At 32.1% G+C, this 18,340-nt stretch overlaps 1 protein-coding gene across 1 annotated transcript in view; it reads left to right on the forward strand.

Moving 5' to 3' along the window:
• The window catches only part of LOC148274951 (uncharacterized), an 85,298-nt gene that overhangs the window by 30,975 nt on the left and 35,983 nt on the right, over window positions 1-18,340 (forward strand). The window contains exon 2 of the mRNA XM_088236385.1: window positions 488-644. Coding sequence (XP_088092511.1) covers window positions 488-644 — 157 coding nt within the window. The remainder of the gene's footprint in view (window positions 1-487; window positions 645-18,340) is intronic.

An 18,340-nucleotide genomic window follows, 5' to 3' on the forward strand; every position in this document is an offset into this window, starting at 1 on the left:
TGATAAATAAAAATATATGACATTCTGGGTATGCACATTTATGGAGAAAAAGATAACGAATCGAATGGTATCAAAAAATCACTTTTGAAAAAAATGTCGAATTCGCGGTGTTGCATGCCGAACGACGTTATACTGTTTTATTTAATCTAAAATGGTTTTCATTAATATTGAAAAAATCGCTGTATTTCCAATACTTGAACAATATTTTCCAATAGCTGACATATCTTTTATCCTCTTTATTTTTTTTTACTGTTCAAGTTTCTTGGAAAATTCAGTCATTACGTCAATTTTTTATACATAAATGTATATCATATGGAGGACTACCTTTAGATGCAATTATAAGTTTAAAACACATAAAAATGTATATCCATCCTTTACACCCTGTCTCTTTAAATGTTCTAACTCTACGAGACTACAAGCACTGTGTCGAACATTTGGATTTATTTTTGAAACGTTGTAGTTATATTAAATTGTTTTTTAATTCCAGCGCCGCACTTGGATTTTTGCTGATGGCCACCTGTGTGGGATGTTGGTGCTGCGGACGGAGAGGGCGCAGGCCCAACCAGACCCCCGAGGGCGGGAAGCTCTCGCCCCCTAGGGAACCCTCTGTGTATACCCTAACAGTTGAATGTCCCCAAACTCAAGTAAGTCAAATAAAAAAAAATACGTTTTATAATATTGCACACTACCGTGCAAAGTGCCAAACGTTAAAATGTGTCAAACTGAGAAAATCGATGTAAAAGATCGAACATTATCATTTTTGGTCCAAAGGAAACAATTATAATGGGAAATTAAAAGACCTTTAATTATTTAACGAATTTTCTGCACAAATATGTATTTAAGTATGAAATTTTGTGCAACAACTATGGTGAAGGCGTATAGTGGGTTTTGCATGTTGGTTTAATCGGTGTCCTGACTAAGAGACAGGTACGTTTCGATACTGGAAGACATAGAAAAGTCGGTAAGTGGCTATATACAAATATTTAATAACATTTAGTAAAAGAATCCATGAAATTAATGCATTAAATAATAATTATAATTAATACTTGTTCATAAACTAATGTTGAAATAAAATATTGAATCCAGTATTTGACATCCCTTTTCTATCACTATAGAACTCTTTAAAAAAACTAAACAATGAAATTTTAATGAACTCTTTCAACTAGAATCTTTAAAATGTATTCATAAGTTAGCCACTGACATCATTTTAGACAAATAACTAAAACTAGAAAAAAATTGAAATAAACATGAACATAATACAAGAATAATAAAACAATATCACATCCAACATTCCAAAACGAGACAAGGATAATCGAGAGTAATAAATCTGGGACTAAAATTATACCATAAACTACATGACGAAACTAAACAAAAGACTCAGACAAACTCTTCAAAAGATGTAAAGAATGTTCTTATCAACATCACAGAATGAATTAAAAATCATATATAATTTTTGTAAAATGAATGTATGTATCCATATGGGTTGATAAATAAATTTCCAAATTAAAAAAGTATTCCAAGACAAGTTTCTCAATATTGTCATAAAATATTGCAGAGTATGTGTTTTCTAAATAAATAACAAAATATCCGAACTGAACCATAGAATTTAATGACAATGTAGTCAAGATCATTTTATCTCATTTTCCGAGCGACTAGCGGTCGACCCGAAATCATTGTTTTACCCATTTTCTTCTCTTCGAAAAATATAAGAAAAGTTTCAATCAATACGAAACAAAGGAAATAACGTATTATGCACTTAAACTAATATTTCTAGTGTCCTAGTGTAATATAAACCATGACATATATTATTATTAGTAAGCCAAATTCAACTTCAACTTGGTCTTATAGAAATTTGAGACAAAATCAACTCGGGAAACAATGGAACTTATTGTGAGTTTTACTTAATTTTACCCAGAATCCGTAGATTTGTTACTAATAATCGCAGTTTCTGTTATTTATTTTGATAGTTAATTGTTTCTTCCATCGTAATATCATCAAATAAAGTTCAAACATGTATAAATCATATTTCGTGTCTTCTTTTCAGAATAAGTATTTTGTATTTTCTTTTTCCGTTTCATATTATTATTATTGACAGAAATCTACGATACTGGGTACAGGTCCAATTGCTGGTTTCTTGATTAAGAAAGCGTCATGTATTTTTCTCACTTCAGAGAACATCCTGGACATTGGCACTCTCAGAACTGTGTATTTTGCTCTTTTCCATTCAGTGACTACCTTTGGTATAGTGGGCTAGGGAGGTTGCACGGCGTCTATCATAAAGTCCCTAATAAATCTACAAAAAATAATTAACCGTTACCGATAAGGACAGGTATGAAGGTAATAAAAACGTAAATAATATATTGTAAGAAATTGAATACTGCAATCAGAATTATCTTCTTTTTAAAAAAAAAGATAATACAATATTATAAAAGAAGGTTTCATCTTAAATATTTATTTAAGTTTTTTCTAGGCATCACGTAGAAATAAAAAAAAATATCACAAAAAGGAATTTGATTTAAAATGCTTGAATTACTTATTAAAAACAAAAAAATAAGATTTTTCTTCGGCCACTTTCATGTTCAATTTATTATTTTAAAATTTTCCCAATAAATTTTAGTTCAATACTTAGTCTTTATATGAGAACCCAGATACCTAAGTTTAGTCTAAATTTAAAATGACGTAATCTGCCGGTCTAAAAGTAATTATATTTTAGTTACATAAAACTTTTAAGTATATTTTTAAATAATCTTTAAAAATATTTTTTTAATCTAATTTATGCTTTTTTATTATTTTGCAATTAAAAAAAAAAACATTCGTTTTGAAATGGCTAAATTGTATGATTTCCTCATTTTGCCAAAAGATATACACATTTTGTTTAAAAGACATTTGAAATAATGAGACCATTGTTTTCCAGAATTGTGATTTAAAGCCTTTGTACTGAACACGGTCGATACAGCATTCTTAAAATTTGGCGTTATAAAAAAATGCTTTTCGAAAAAAATTACACCCCATCAAGCAAAAAAAGATGAGTCTGTATAAAAACAAATTGAACAATTAACTTCGCTCACCAAAATGAATGTTTGACAATCCGTTATAAAATAAGAAAACAGAGAGGTTTTGGGATAAACAAAAAAAACAAAAACATGAAAATATTTAAATAACAGTCCTAATCCTCGCTGTCGTAGACTTAAATCTTGCAACCAACCAACGCGACGTAAAGGCCACAATTTTAATTCCTGGTAGTAAAATTCTATTACATAAACGCCGCGCGGGATAATTCATCAAGAGCGCTTTCCTTCTAGTTTTCCAGTAACAAAGGAAAATTCTTCAGCGGTGCTTTTCGCAGGAGGAAACAGCCATAAGAAACAGCGCGGGGACAAAAACTATTACAAAAAGGGCAAAGGAACACCTCTTCACGAGAGCTCTACGTAATATACCAAGGACTAAACACTTTGGTCGGGGGAAAAGATTCCCAAGAGGTTTACTTGCGACAAAACTTTTGACAAAGACAAAAAAATCTAATCGTTTTTTTTCTCTCCTGATAAAAAAAACTAAATCACAGGGAAATATATCTGCAGCATTACGACAAAAGAGTCAGCCACAAAGTAAGCAACAGTTTACAGGAATACAACGGATTCTAGATAATTAGGTCGAGAATTACATAGTATACGTTATATGAGGGAATTTATTTATTACTTCATTCTAAATTACACTTATTTTAATAGTAATTGACTTATTACGGCTTTTTAGGCTATGCCTGTATCAAGCCATGATAAATAATAATAAAAAATACAGAGTAGAATTAATTAGATTAAATTATAATGACATGTGATGCAATAGAATAACAATCCAGAAAAAAGAGGTATAAGTAAAAAATAATAAAATTCCAAAGAATACAATGTAAAAAAGATAATCAGACATAAATATAAAAAAATGAATTTTACAAGTTTTTATTTATACATAATCGAATATAAAAAATAATAGTATCATTGAAATCAATGGAAAAATAATATATGTACATAAAAACATCATTGAAATGATATTGAGATTAGGTTTCTAGAAACTCAATCTATACTACAGTAAAACAAAGGAGTCATAAATAATATGCCAAATAACAGTGAGTACCAAATTAAATAATCCAAAAATACATAATGAAAAAAACATAAGTTTCTAGTAAAAATGACAATCTTTGCTAATTGCTAATTTCGAGCTTTAAAAAAAAAAAAAAATTAGGAGCCAACTGAGAAATCTCCACCAAAGTTAAAATAAACTATTTTTAAAATCGTACCTGCGTAAATAATAGCGTAATTCAAAACCGTCTCTAAATCTTACAAAAACAGTTTTCAATTATTCTAACAACTTGACACTGCAAACTTAGCATTCTCCATTGAGTTGGTGAAGCATAATTAAAAATCTCACAATACTTTTTTAAAGTTTTTCGCTAATATCTCAGCCGCTCCGTCAATGGAGATTTTTAAGTTAGCTTCTAATACCCTCCATTGTCTTATAAAATCATGAAACAAATTTCATAAAGTCCAATCAGAAGTGTTCTCGTAATTGGTTATGTCACATATTATGCATTATACATAATGTAAAATAAGTAATGATACACAACTTGTATAAATATGTAAATATAACTAACATTTTTAGAATAATAATATTTGTGAAAGTAAATTACTCTATCAAATCCCAAACGGAACACTCCCACACTACCAGAAGTAAAACTAGAGAATGGGTCATGGGGTATATCACGAACTCTAAATGCGGGCAAAGAAATTTCAGATTTCTGGGCCCCAAAATATTCAATATGTTACCCAAAGGTTGCAAAACTATGACCCGGATTCAATTTAATAAATTTGTAAAAAAAATGGTTGCAAAATACATTCCAAAATAATAAATTAATATTGTGTAACTGTATTGTATGACGTGCAAAAACTATTAGAATGGACAAACAAAAACTTCTAAACACTAAATGCCAAGAAATGCAATATAATACATTTCGAAACACAAAAGAAGAACCATAACATGAACATAAAAATAAACAACGAAACTCTTAAAGAACTAGAACATGTGACTTACCTAGGACTCACAATGGACAGACAATTAAAATGGACAAAACACATAGACGGACTCACTAAAGTAATGGCATCACTACATAGCCTCTTCTACAAAATTAAAGATTTTATACCAAGAAAGGAAAAAATTATGATGTACAAAGCCTATATCAAAAGTAAATTGAGTTACATGATCGCCTTTTGGGGAACTGGCAACAAGACAAACATAACAAGAATACAAAGACAACAAAATAAAATTCTTAAACTAACATACAACCTACCCTACCTGACCTCTACGACTGAACTGTACAAAAAAACACACCAGTTTGACATAAACTACTTGACTAAAATTGAGACCTTAAAAATTGTGCACAAAATAACACTGGGAAACATACAAGACGACGACATAATATTAGTAAAAAATTCTGACATATACAAATATAACACCGGACAACAACAACACTATCATACTAAAAAGGAAAGACAAACACAGGACAGTCAAAAATACTACATAATGGACTTAAACACTACAACGACCTACCTTACTACTTGAAAACTTTTACTGGAGACAAATTTAAAATCAATCTGAAAAAGCACATGATGACTGAACTAACTAGACTAGACGAGAAATAAAATGACTAGACAATATTAAATTTATAATGTAACCCTAACGGGTTTTTTAAAATTGTAAATAAATATTTTAAAAAATAGTAAATTATCACGTAGGTAGTAATGTTATTGATTATTTTTGGCATAAAAATGTCTGCCTTAAAACAGGTTGTACTCAGTTAGACAGACTAGACATGATCTGGAGAAATCTATTACTTAAGTGTGTATGTAGTAGATAAAGTAATTGTTATTTTTGTTAATAAACAATTGTTATTATTTTTATTATCATTATTATAATTATAAATATGAAAAAAATATACACTTGAATACAGAATCACCAATGTAGATGGCACAGTTACACATTTTAATGTATATTAAATAAACTGACGATACAGTATACTCGTATTATGTACCTGCATTATGAATATGGGCTCTAGATTAAAGGCACGTTAAGACTTGAGTTTATTTTATAAATTTTGTTTTATTTTATTAAATTTATAACAACTGTACTCTAAGTGACTCAATATTCCAGCATCAATATTATCATCATTCCCTTCCTGCTTCTAAAAATGCTTAGGGCGCTGCATTGGGACACCAACGCACCATTTTTTTTTCGAAAATATCTCAGTACTCCTTCAAGGAAAATTTTTAAGTATGCTTTGAATACTCTCATATCTTTAACCTTCGCAAATTTGAACACATAATTATATTGGCAGCCTTCGTGGTGTAGTGGTCAAGATGCTTGACTCACACACGGGAGGTTCCGGATTCGATTTCCGGAGAGAACACAAAAAATTAAATGTGATTTTTCTCAAGCCTGGGTGTTCTGTGATGTAATTTACCACTGTAATTGGGCCTCCTGGCCTGTTGTGGTGCAAAAAAAATATTGGTTCAATATCAGGCAAATAAGAAACATTCACATTTTGTCACTTCTTCATAATGTTTTGAATAATCCCACTTCGCCGTTTATCTGGTGAAAGTCTCCTTGCAATGTTGTTCACGACTTGACTTATCAACTCCGAATGTTTCGATGTTTATTAATTCGATAATATTTCGTTATCACTGTTAAAATAACGTTAGAGTCGGCCTCGTGGTGTAATGGTCAGCGCATTTGCCTACCATGCAAGAGGTCTCAAGTTCGATTCCCGACATGGCTGATATGAAATATTATTTAAAAGGGTGTTTTTACAGCCAGAAATTATCAAGCAGCCAGTGGGCCACATGGCGACGGTATCTACCCACTGTCTACAAAAGCTTCTCTTCAGACATCCATCTCCCTTTGTTAACCATGGAGTTGAAACAGTGCTTTATTTATTTAGTTTTTATTGCTTACTTCTTGGCATGAACACTTGACAAATTTACTACTATGCTCTATTTTTGTAAATTTATTGATATCATTTTAAATTTGCTAGAATTCCACTCGTCCATGCGCTTTGTAGCTGCACAATGATTAATTATCTAGCTTTCATATATCAACTTTAAAATACCTAAATTTTGTAAATAGGGTCTAGAATTCCAATCGTCTATGCGCTTAGTAGCTGCAGGACGTGTTGTAATCTTACTCCTTTTGATATTAATATATATATATATTAAATATCATTAATACACTTAATTTATTGGTAAATTTTTAAAATGTGTAAATAAGGGCTAAATTTATAACTATATATGCGCTCTGTAGCTGCAAGACGTGTTGGAATATTTATTAATTGTACAGCGCCTTTGAGGTGATTTTCACAAAAATTGCGCTAAATAAATTATCCAACTATATATATATATATATATATATACATATATATATATATAAATATGTATATATATTTCATAGTCCCTAGACTGGTACTTAAAGCGTTAGACTGATCATCTTACCTTCATGTAAAAAAACATTAAGATGCGCTCCGATTGGTGTTCCAATGCAGTGCCCTATGCACCATTAGGTGCGTTAAGGGAATGATGATGATGATGTTAAAATAAAATAAGAAAAAGTTATTAGTTAATAATTGTACCTTGACAAAGAAGCTTGTGTAGCTTTTAAACCGGTATGTAGAAAAAATTCAAATTGAGTGATTAAAACACAAGTTGTTTTTTATTTATTTTATTAATATGAATAACCAAAAATTAGTGTTTTAAAATAGAAATTTTAAAATAAAGTTACAATGAGAAATATTATTTGAAAATGAGTCGGCCGTGGGATCAAAAAGAATCAATTGAAAATTTATTAACACATTACAACAGAGATGAAGAACATTTTGAAGAAAGCAATACAAATGTCTAGGCATCTACAGGGCTTATGACCTGTCATTAGCTGGTTTAAATGGCCACTTTACACACTGTGTAACATTCACCGTTCTACCCATATTTGAACATCTATATTACTTCAATTCTTTCATCTGTTGATGTTTGTGAAGTTAAAAAACTGAAACCTTTATTTATGCGAGTGAGATTCATCTAATTGAATTATTTCACTGAATTGTTGTAATATGTTAAAATAAACAGCTCCCCAGGGAGTTGAATCCACTCCTTCTCTACAAAAATTTGGACAAACTCAGAATATTGTTGGAAATTTATTATTTAAATTTCTGTAACTGCCTTGCTTTTTAAAATTTTTTGTAGGAAATATTTGCGTTCTTATTATTTAACCAAATATTTTGTTGTTTGCGGCCATTTTCAAAGAAAAGTAAATAACTCACTATTAGAAAATGGGAATCAAGTTTGGGCAGAGTGGAGTTGGAGTGGGGACCACAACCCGATTATTTATCCGCTTTATTCAAGGTTAGTTTAGTTTGCTTTTCGTTTTGCTTTCATAGTAGGATTTTGGATTAATTTGTGAACAGAATAAAGATACTTCGCAACCATAGACTAATGGGTTATCTTATTTCTTTCATGGCGATATTTGCAAGGCCAATCTACTTTCAAACCCGATAAAGTATATTTCTTCGGGAAAATTCCTATTGATAAACAAAAATTCTCACTGATAAACGACACAGATAATGAATTATTTAAATAATTTCTACATAATACCACGTGATTGAAGCCGCGGGTAGAATCTTATAAATTTATATATAAAAGCCTTATCTGCCTACGAAAAAAAAAAAATTTTGAAAATAATTATGTGTATGTTTTTTTCCTTCTAAATTAAAAAAAAAACATTTTTTAAATTATTTTAAGCAATCTGATTTTAAGTAAGATGGAAGATATTACATTAAGAAATTAGCCCGCTAAACAGCACTTATTCTTGTACTTGAAGTTTTAGATAAATAAATAAAAATAACATATAAAATGTATTTCCGGAAGTTGCACTGCATTGGAGTATTATGTAATTCAGGGGGTGGGTCCAGATGAGACAGGTTCCGGTGACCGGAAGTGGTCGTTGGCCCCCTTCGGGCGGGGGTGGCCGCGGGCCATTGTGAAAGCCTCTAGTGTAGGCTAGGCGCATTGGAACTAACTTTGACCGCTCCCGGTACAAACCGTCTCTGTCAGGACACAAGCCTCCGACCGAATTGGTAATTCTAATGGAAATCTTCGGAAAGCGCACGGGTCGGGACAAATCGACATCTCAAAATAAGTATACAAATTTGAAAGTAATTTCAGGCATTATTTAGTCAGGTGAAATAATTCAGCCAGATGAATCTCACCCGCATTAGATTTCACAAAAATCAACAATGCAACACACCCTTCTCCCGAAACTGTTAATAAAGACTTGGTCTTTCTTTGTTTTTGCATATTCGTTATCAATTTTTTAAACTAAGTAAAAAAATAATACTTCTTTACATTTAAACCGCCAAACATAAAAACTTTAAAAGCTTTCATTATACCCCTCACTGCAGTATTGTCAATTTGTGATCAGTCAAATATATATGGTCATAACAATCACCTTTTTCACATTTCCCAGCATGCCAGTAAAGGAATATAGTGTTTCTTCCAAATTGAGACCAGGGCTGTACGAAAATCAACCCAGCTTACCCGCCACATACCGCACACAGCATCTGAGGCATAAGTCTTCTTGGCTGTGCGGATATACGGAAAAATTACTCGTTGACGAACAAGAAAAGCTACCCAAAGGAGCTCTTTGTAATCTGGTAGCCTTAGCATTTTCGCACTGAAAGAAGATAATCCAGAAGTAAATGTATGATATATGCACTTCATTGTATTGATAAAAAAAGAGAAATGAATTCTTCACTGACTGGGATTGATTGGACGTGATCGATTCGCCGAGATGATAACAAAAGTTTTCAAAGCCTTGAAATTCTTTTTGTAAACCACCAGATATCTATATAGCAAGGCCACGGATAATAGCGAGGAGCACCGTTTGGTAATAACGAGAGAAAAAAAGGGACAAGACCACAGGATGTGCTCAGAAGACTAATTAGGATATCCGCAGCAGCACGAAGAGAAATCAACAATACATAAACAAATAATTTGTCATTATATTTACTGATTTGAAATAACACAAATAGATTTTTTTATTTGATTGAGACATTCCTTCAGTCTGGAGTAGGCGGACGCCACTAATGACAGAGGAACGCTTTATTTTTGAGTGGAAATTCGTGGATGGTCGCTGGACCTCCAGATCCAACGGGAAAAAACCCGTTTAAACGAGGAGTGCATCCGTCAATCCTGTCCGGACCATAATCTAGCAAGAGCCAGAAGAGGTTGACTTTGTCCGCTTAAAATAATTTGCCTAAAATATTACAAATCACATCAGTGTGCCAAACAGACAGCTGCATAGCATACGAGACCGAAAACGATAAGGGTCTGAAGGTGATAAAATCGTAAATAAGACGTTGTTGTAAATTAAATATTACAACCAGAATTATCTTCTTTAAAATAAAAAGAGAATACAATTCTATAAAAAAAGGTTTTTACTAAAACATTTCAATAATTTTATTTTTCTTAAGTATTACCGAAGGCATAATTTTACGTAAAAAAAAAGGAAAATTTCACAAAAATGTATGTGATTTAAAATGCTTGTATTTCTTTTCAAGAACAAAAAATTAAAATTTTGCTTCGGCCACTTTCATGTTCAATTAATTATCTTTAAATTATTTTAAAAATTCTTGTTCAATACTCAGTCTTTATTGAGATCCCAGATACCTAAGTTAAGTCTAAATTTGAAATGGCGTAACCTTCCGGTCTAACAGTAATTATATTTTAGTTACATAAAATTTTAAAGTATTTTTTTTAACAGAAATACCTTTAAAAATATTGTTTTAATCTAATTTATGTTTATTTATATTGTTTTCATTGTTGCGCGTTTAAAAAAAACATGCGTTTTAAAATGGCAAAAATCGTATGATTTTTTAAGTTTGCGAGCATTTTATCAGACTACAGCCTTTACTATAAAAAAAGTTATTTTTGTATGGTGAAATAATTTTATAATCTTCCACAAACTGAGTTTATGAAAAAAATTGGACGTTGATGAAATAAAAAAATATATACTTGATTGCGTAAGTTGTTTTTCTTTGCTGATTTTTCATATTTCAAAAAGAGAAAAATAACATGTTATTTAAGTAACAAACAACCGCGTGATGGGAGGCACTTATGCTATCTTTCCCAACTTGTTAACGCTGTGGTAAATCAACGTATTCCTGGGAATAACTACGTGTTTATGAGATAATCTAAAAATAATATTTTCAAGAATGTATTATCCTCAATCTACCCTTGTCTTCATAATAAACATAAATAATTACGTACATTATAATAATAAACATCATCATCCCCCTTTCTCCACCCGGAAGTGTCCCTGGGCCCAGCACCGTTAAAACAAAAGCAGCGTAGTTAAACCATCTGGTAAATAAAGGTAGGTTGATCAGTCTTACGATTTAGGTGCCGGTCCAGGGCCGCGATTTCCATGGAAGCTAAGCACGTCATACTTTCATGACGGTATAGTTTCTCCCAGGCGATTACAAAGACACACTACCGACCCCCCACCTTCAATTTTTGGGTAGGTACATCCCTATGTAACATGAGGAAGCGTGCGCCGCGGTACACAAATCGACTCAAAAAAGTTAAATACCTTTATTATGACGCCATAGTCGAAGATAAATTCTCCTGATCGATTACGAAGATACACTATCGACCCCCTATCTTCTCGAGGTAAGTACAATGGTGTATGTACCGACGGGTCTAGTACTTCACGGTTTACATATCTATTCATTAAAAGTGACAAATTTGAAAAATTGTTTTGCCGAGCAGTATTTGTTAATAATTTATTTAATTTTTTAATCATTCTGAGATAGCCAGTATATTTTCAAAAGCTAATTTAAAATATGAAAGAGAAATAAGTTTATTTTGAAGTCGAATAAAATTCCAACATGACTGTCAGTTTTAAAAACGAACGACTGGGTGCACAAATAATGTGGCTAGATTCTGCTCTATTAATAAATAAGATCAAATTATCCTAAAATGTTGCCATTATAATAAAAAAATTGTTTTATGTTTTTTTTTATCGGTTTTTCTATCTTCCTTAATGTGTATGTATCGAGATTTTAAAAAATATGACTTTGTAATCGCTCAGTAATACGGACGAAAGTTAAGCATGCCGTCTTGTTAATTGTCAAAAATCATATAAAAATCACGTTCAAATTAGCATTTTTTATTTGAATTGAGATTTACTGGAGTTTATAATAACTTTAAAGTAGCCATTTTTTATCACAGAAGCCTATCCAAAATATGAATAAGAACTATTTAAAATTGTAATTAAGTAAGGAACGCGGAATAAATTTTCAAGGTCATTCATTGATTACATTCGATCAAACGACGTCGAGACGACAAGTCGGTAGAACATACCGAGGTAGATAATAATCAAGATATGGGCCACGATTATGAACGGCTATCTTCATCGGTATATACTGGGACGGGATAAACTTATATCGATATTTATGTACGGAAGTGCGTATATTTGTATGCAAATTCAAAATACTTTCGTAGATTACTGGTAATTGAACATGTTTAGAAAAAAAAAATGTAAACTTTTTATTTTATTTATTTAAAGAAAACAACAGCCATTACAACAAAAAATACAGTATATACAAATAAACCAAAATTTTAGGCCAATTATAGTTTTCTATATAAAAACTAAATAGAATGTAATTTTTTTTTTAAAAAGCGTACCTGTATTAAGGCCACTCCGTATTATATCACTTGCAAAAAATAAAAAAAATTAATAATAACTAAAAGTACAAAATTTAATTTATTATTATAACTTTCGAGTTGATAGGAAAAAATTATGGATGGTTCTATCGGAGTATGGAGTGAGTGACAACCTTGTCCGCGCTATTGCTTCCTTGTACAAAGATAGTGTAGCGTGTGTAAGGGTAAATGGGTCATTAACTTCCTGGTTTGACATCCCTAAAGGAGTCAAACAGGGATGTGTAATGTCACCGTGGTTATTCAACATATACATGGATAAATGTATGAGAGAATTGAAAAGTATGGATGTGGGAGCGAAAATGAGTAATCTTACTGTCAGTTGCCTTCTGTACGCCGATGACGCAGTCCTCCTAGCTGACAGCGAAGAGGAACTGCAATCCTTGGTTACAAAGGTTTACGAAGTGTGCAAGGAGAGTGATTTGCTAATGAATGTGCAAAAGTCGAACGTCATGGTCTTTGAAAGAAATGTAACTATGACTGAATGTAAGATTGTAGTAAATGGAGATAGTTTGAAACAGGTCGAAGAATTTGTATATCTGGGTAGTATGTTTACTAGAGATGGAAATATGGACAAGGATATTGAAAGGAGGGTTAGTGCCGGTAACAGAGTTAATGGTGCCTTAAAGTCTGTCGTAGCAAATAAGTGTCTATCGCAAGAGGCTAAATTAGCAGTTCATAATGGAGTTCTGGTACCAACCCTAATGTATGCAAGCAAAGCATGGAGTTGGAAAAAAAGGGACGAAAGTAGACTGAATGCTGTTGAAATGCGATCCCTCAGGCGAATGTGCGGAAAAACAATGTATGATAGGTGCCCTAATGTCGAAATTAGAGCAGAATGCAAGGCTGAGTTAAGCATTATCGACAAAATTAAGAAAGGTCTTTTGCGATGGTTCGGTCATGTGGAGCGAATGAATGATGAAAGAACGGCTAAAAAGATTTATGATGCGAATGTGTCTGGTTGTAGAAGTCGAGGAAGGCCGAGAAAGACATGGCATGATCAAGTACAACAAATTCTTGAAAGTGGTCATGTGAAAAGTCGGAATAATCGACGTGCGTGCATGAGAAGATGTATGAATGTGAAGGAAGCAAAGGAAGTGTGCCAGGACAGAGTGGTGTGGCGTTCTATCCTCTCTGCCTACCCCTCTGGGAAATGGCGTGATGGTTAGTTAGTTAGTTAGTTTTTGAATAATTTTAAAAAAAAAAATCATTTTACGGATCCCCACGGAGTAGCTTCAGATCAGCTTTTCCTCTTAGACATAAATACAAATGTACAAGTATATAACAAATTACAAATGTTAAATAGATAGTATTGATTTTTTTTTTTTTTTTTAAAAAAGAAATATTTGCGTTCTTATGATTAACCCAAATATTTAATTTTGAGGGCCATTTTCAACGAGTTGTAAATAACTCACTATTAGAAAATGGAATCAAGTTGGGGTATAGTGGGATTCGAACCACAGACCTTTGGTCCGTGAGTCCGAGACACTAGCCACAGGACCACAACCCGATCTTAAATTATACAACGATTAAGTTAAATGATTATTATCTGCAATTATAGCCTTGGCATTTGGAACTTATTCCAATTTTCATACAGAAAACTCAAGTTTTCTTTGTGGATAAAATTGACGATAAATGTTAACTTCCCATCATAATCGAGGCCATGGTATGGATTATCTATTGATGTGATCTTCAGATGAAGTAAAGAATTTCATTTTCAAAAATCTGTTTATTTGCGATCAGCAATAGATACTTGAGATTGTAAGTACGGCAGTAACCTCTATAACTAAATATGATAGCGAGCAAGTGTACGGTCTTATCCGCTGCTCACTTTCCGCGGAATTTCGCAAAGTTCCTCAAAGTCTGGCTCGAGCAGCAGCATAAAAAATGCAAACACAAGTTTCGTACCTTCGGGCGTTTCTATGAAAGTTTAGCGAACAATTCAGAAAAGTAATTTTCACAGCCCCATAAGAAATAGGTACTGTTAATTTGAACACTGTAGCCTTAAATATTGACTCTACGCGTTTCAAACTTTGTAATACAGTTCGATAGAATCAATTTAAATTATCCATATAAGAAACTGAAATACCTACTTTTTGTGTAAAGCTTCAAGTAAATCGTTGATTTCTAAGCAGCCCCTTCCGTTAATGTTTAAAAGGATTTTAGATCAAACCAGCGAGCGAATACATTTTATCAATTAATTTAGGAGCGTTCGATGTTTTTTAAGGCACCCGCTAGCACAGCGCGGGCTTAAACTGTGCAACTCGGTCATAGGCTTAAACTATACCCTGTCTGCGTAATCTATAAGTGTGAAAGCACAACAATAGGGTAATATCACGTACTACGAATACCGATAAAAATATATGAAATGGATTTTGAATAATTCATTGTATTTCCAAAATCAATATGGATACTGTGGAAAATAATTTCATTTATAACTTTAAAAAACAAAACAAAAAATATGTCCCAAGAAAAACGCAACATGTTCGGCATTGATGGTTGTGACGTCAAGATTGGTGATGATGTTCCATTAAATGTTTAATGGTTTGGAACAAAATTAAAAATAAACACGAATCGTGTTAATAGAGGCGTGGTCAATGCAACGACCGTTTTCAAAATTTTTAAATTAAAAATATTTTTTATGCCACTAATAAATGGCAAAGATTTTTTTTTTACTAGGCAGTATTTCATAGACCCTTTTAACTTTAAAAATGTAAGAAAAAAAAAGTGATATTCCCCTATTGATTATAAAAATCATAAACATATAAAAAATAAAAACATATTATATACTCAAGAGTAGGAAATATAGAAGTCGAAGCATTTACAGGGCTTATGACCTGTCATCGGCATATTGCTTATGTTTGAAAATATAAATTTGCATAATTCTTCCATCTGTTGACTTTTATTATTAACATGGGAGAAGACGAGAGTGCTAGATGGCGAAAAGGTCTTCTGAAGGCAACTGGTGATGTCCAAAAAGAAGAAGTTTATGTTGGTAATGGGGGACGTATCAAGGTAATAACGAAGGATTTGAATGATTTTTTTTTATATGTCAATCTTAATAACTCCCTGGGGATTGGAATCCAAACTTGTCTAAAATCATTTGAATACTCGTATACCGAAAATATTGATGGTTAAAATAAAATATCTCTTTTAGAATCTAATCAAAGTGTGAGCTTCGTTAAATTGGTAAAAAATGCATTGCTTCGCGCACCACCTTAACAAAATTATTAACATGCGATATAAAGTTACTTGCTTTAATTAAGGAATACATTAAAATAAGATGGTGGCTTTTTGCTGCGACTCATAGTTTGACATGTCACTTTAAGGTTATGTAAACTCGACAGTCGAGACGCTATGAAATATTGAAGCAAACTCTCGCGAATCCGCAACTAAAAGAAGCACGTTCTTGCTTACTACTCTACAACCACTTACCACAGTGTAACGTTTCTCAACCTGGGGGTCGATAAGGTATGTGTAGGGTGGCAGACAATCAGAAATTTATACTAAAAAACCTGTGTAGTAAATAGTAATCGTTTTACAATTTATTTTTAAAAAATCAAATCTTACCTACAAACAATATCCCTCTCTTAATTTATTTATTACAAAAGAACATAAACTAATACCATATGCTAAACATCATTTAAGCAAAAGCTATCTTCAGGAGAATAAATATGTTCATCCAGGTCATTGAATGATCCATTTCATGAAAATCTTTTTTCTTTCATCCACAGAATAATTATTGATCCTGTAATTGAGAGAAAAATATTATTCTGCCAGCCAGAGAACATGTCGTTAGAATTGATAGTAGATACAGACAACCTAAAGAGGCAACTAAGACCAAAGTCAGATTACAGGAGGGTACTTAAAGAAAGATATCAAAATCCGAAGAGGAAGTCTGTCAGCACTTTTACAACTTCCACAATGAATTATGCCACGGATTACAGTGAACTGATTGATTGGACAAAATGTAAGCTGTCGTTCCCTCCAATGATGAGAAACTTGACAGCATAGACAATTTCATCAGTTTTGCTAGACGGAACTAAGCCGGAATTAGTTTTTTTTTTAATTTTCCGTACCATAGTCAAGTGATTGATATCTATTATATTTGTCACAATGCTGGCAAATAATTTAAGGGTACAAAAAAAATAGAGATAACTTTTTAAAGAAACTTCTTTATCGAGATCAATGTTGCCGAAATTTCATATCAAATCTGATTTTAAGAAAACGTTACAATATTTATTTATTTACATACATAAGTTTGTTGTTCATTATTTGAGATATAAGTCCTAACTCCATGGGACTAAAAGTCTTGTGTTGAGATGGGACTAGCAATTAGTTGACACAGACACATGAGTATATCACCATAAAAACAGAATCAGAAACATAAATAAAATATTTTTTTTAATGCATATATATATGGCACATCGATATGGTAAACAGTAAACTCAAACATTCGGAAAATCAACAAAGAGTTTCCTACTCAAATCCCTCCCACTAAGGAAAATCCAGTCCTTAACTACTTTCCATATTAAAACTAAATAATATTTTACGATACATTTCTCGTACATATCAACCTAATATTTTTTTTAATTTATGTGCCTTTTTGTAAATAAAGTATATTGTACACTAATCAACCAACGAAATAAAGGTTTTATTTATATAGTTCAAGTTTCAAAACATATTGAACAGAAAATAAAAATGAAAAAGCTAAAGATATCTCAAAATAGGAATAACTGTATTTGTTTATAAATAACCTTAAATAAATACTGTTACTTAATGGGAAAAAGGAAAAAAGAGGAAAGACAAAGGGGGGAGATTAAGGAAGAGAAGGGAGATGTTTTTTCAGACGTGATTTAAACAGAGAGTAGCATCTTTGATAATGCATTGGAGATGATTTCACAGTCGAGCCACATGGACACTATATGAGTTAGAGAAGAAAGAGGAATGAGGAAATTCGGTGTCTTTTTTTAATTATTTAATTTGTTAATAGACTATTTAACTAAGCCATTTTTTTTCTTATATTCCGAACTATCAGCGATATGTTTTTTTAAAGGTTAGTATATCTGAAATAACTCCGCGTATGACGTCAAAGGTTCTTCTCTGTCAGTCCTTGCGATTGGTTTGTTTACGGTAAGCAAACCGGATATCCTTCACAGCTTTCATATCATTGTTCGTTTCATATAAACCAGTGACGTCGTTCAAAGTAGTGCGTTTTTATTGAAATGCTTATTATTATTTTTTGCCTACATTTTCAAGAAACGCCGCCACAATTTGATGCTTCAATTTTTACCGCACGCAAAAAAACATTTTTTGTATCCAATTTCCTGTGGGGATGAACTCATTGTAGATCGGTATTAAGAGGGTGTTTTAAGAATTAGAACGAAGAGGTCAACCATGAACTCTGCGGCATCCGTGGTATAGTGGTCAAGATGCTTGACTCACACACGGAAGGTTCCGGGTTCGATTCCCGGAAAGAACATTAAAAAAATCAATGTGATTTTTCTCAAGCCTGGGTGTTCTGTGATGTA

This window comes from Micrasema longulum, unplaced genomic scaffold (genome assembly GCF_059751315.1).
Source record: "Micrasema longulum isolate JH-2025_06_02 unplaced genomic scaffold, ASM5975131v1 h1tg001547l, whole genome shotgun sequence".
Lineage (NCBI taxonomy): Eukaryota > Metazoa > Arthropoda > Insecta > Trichoptera > Brachycentridae > Micrasema > Micrasema longulum.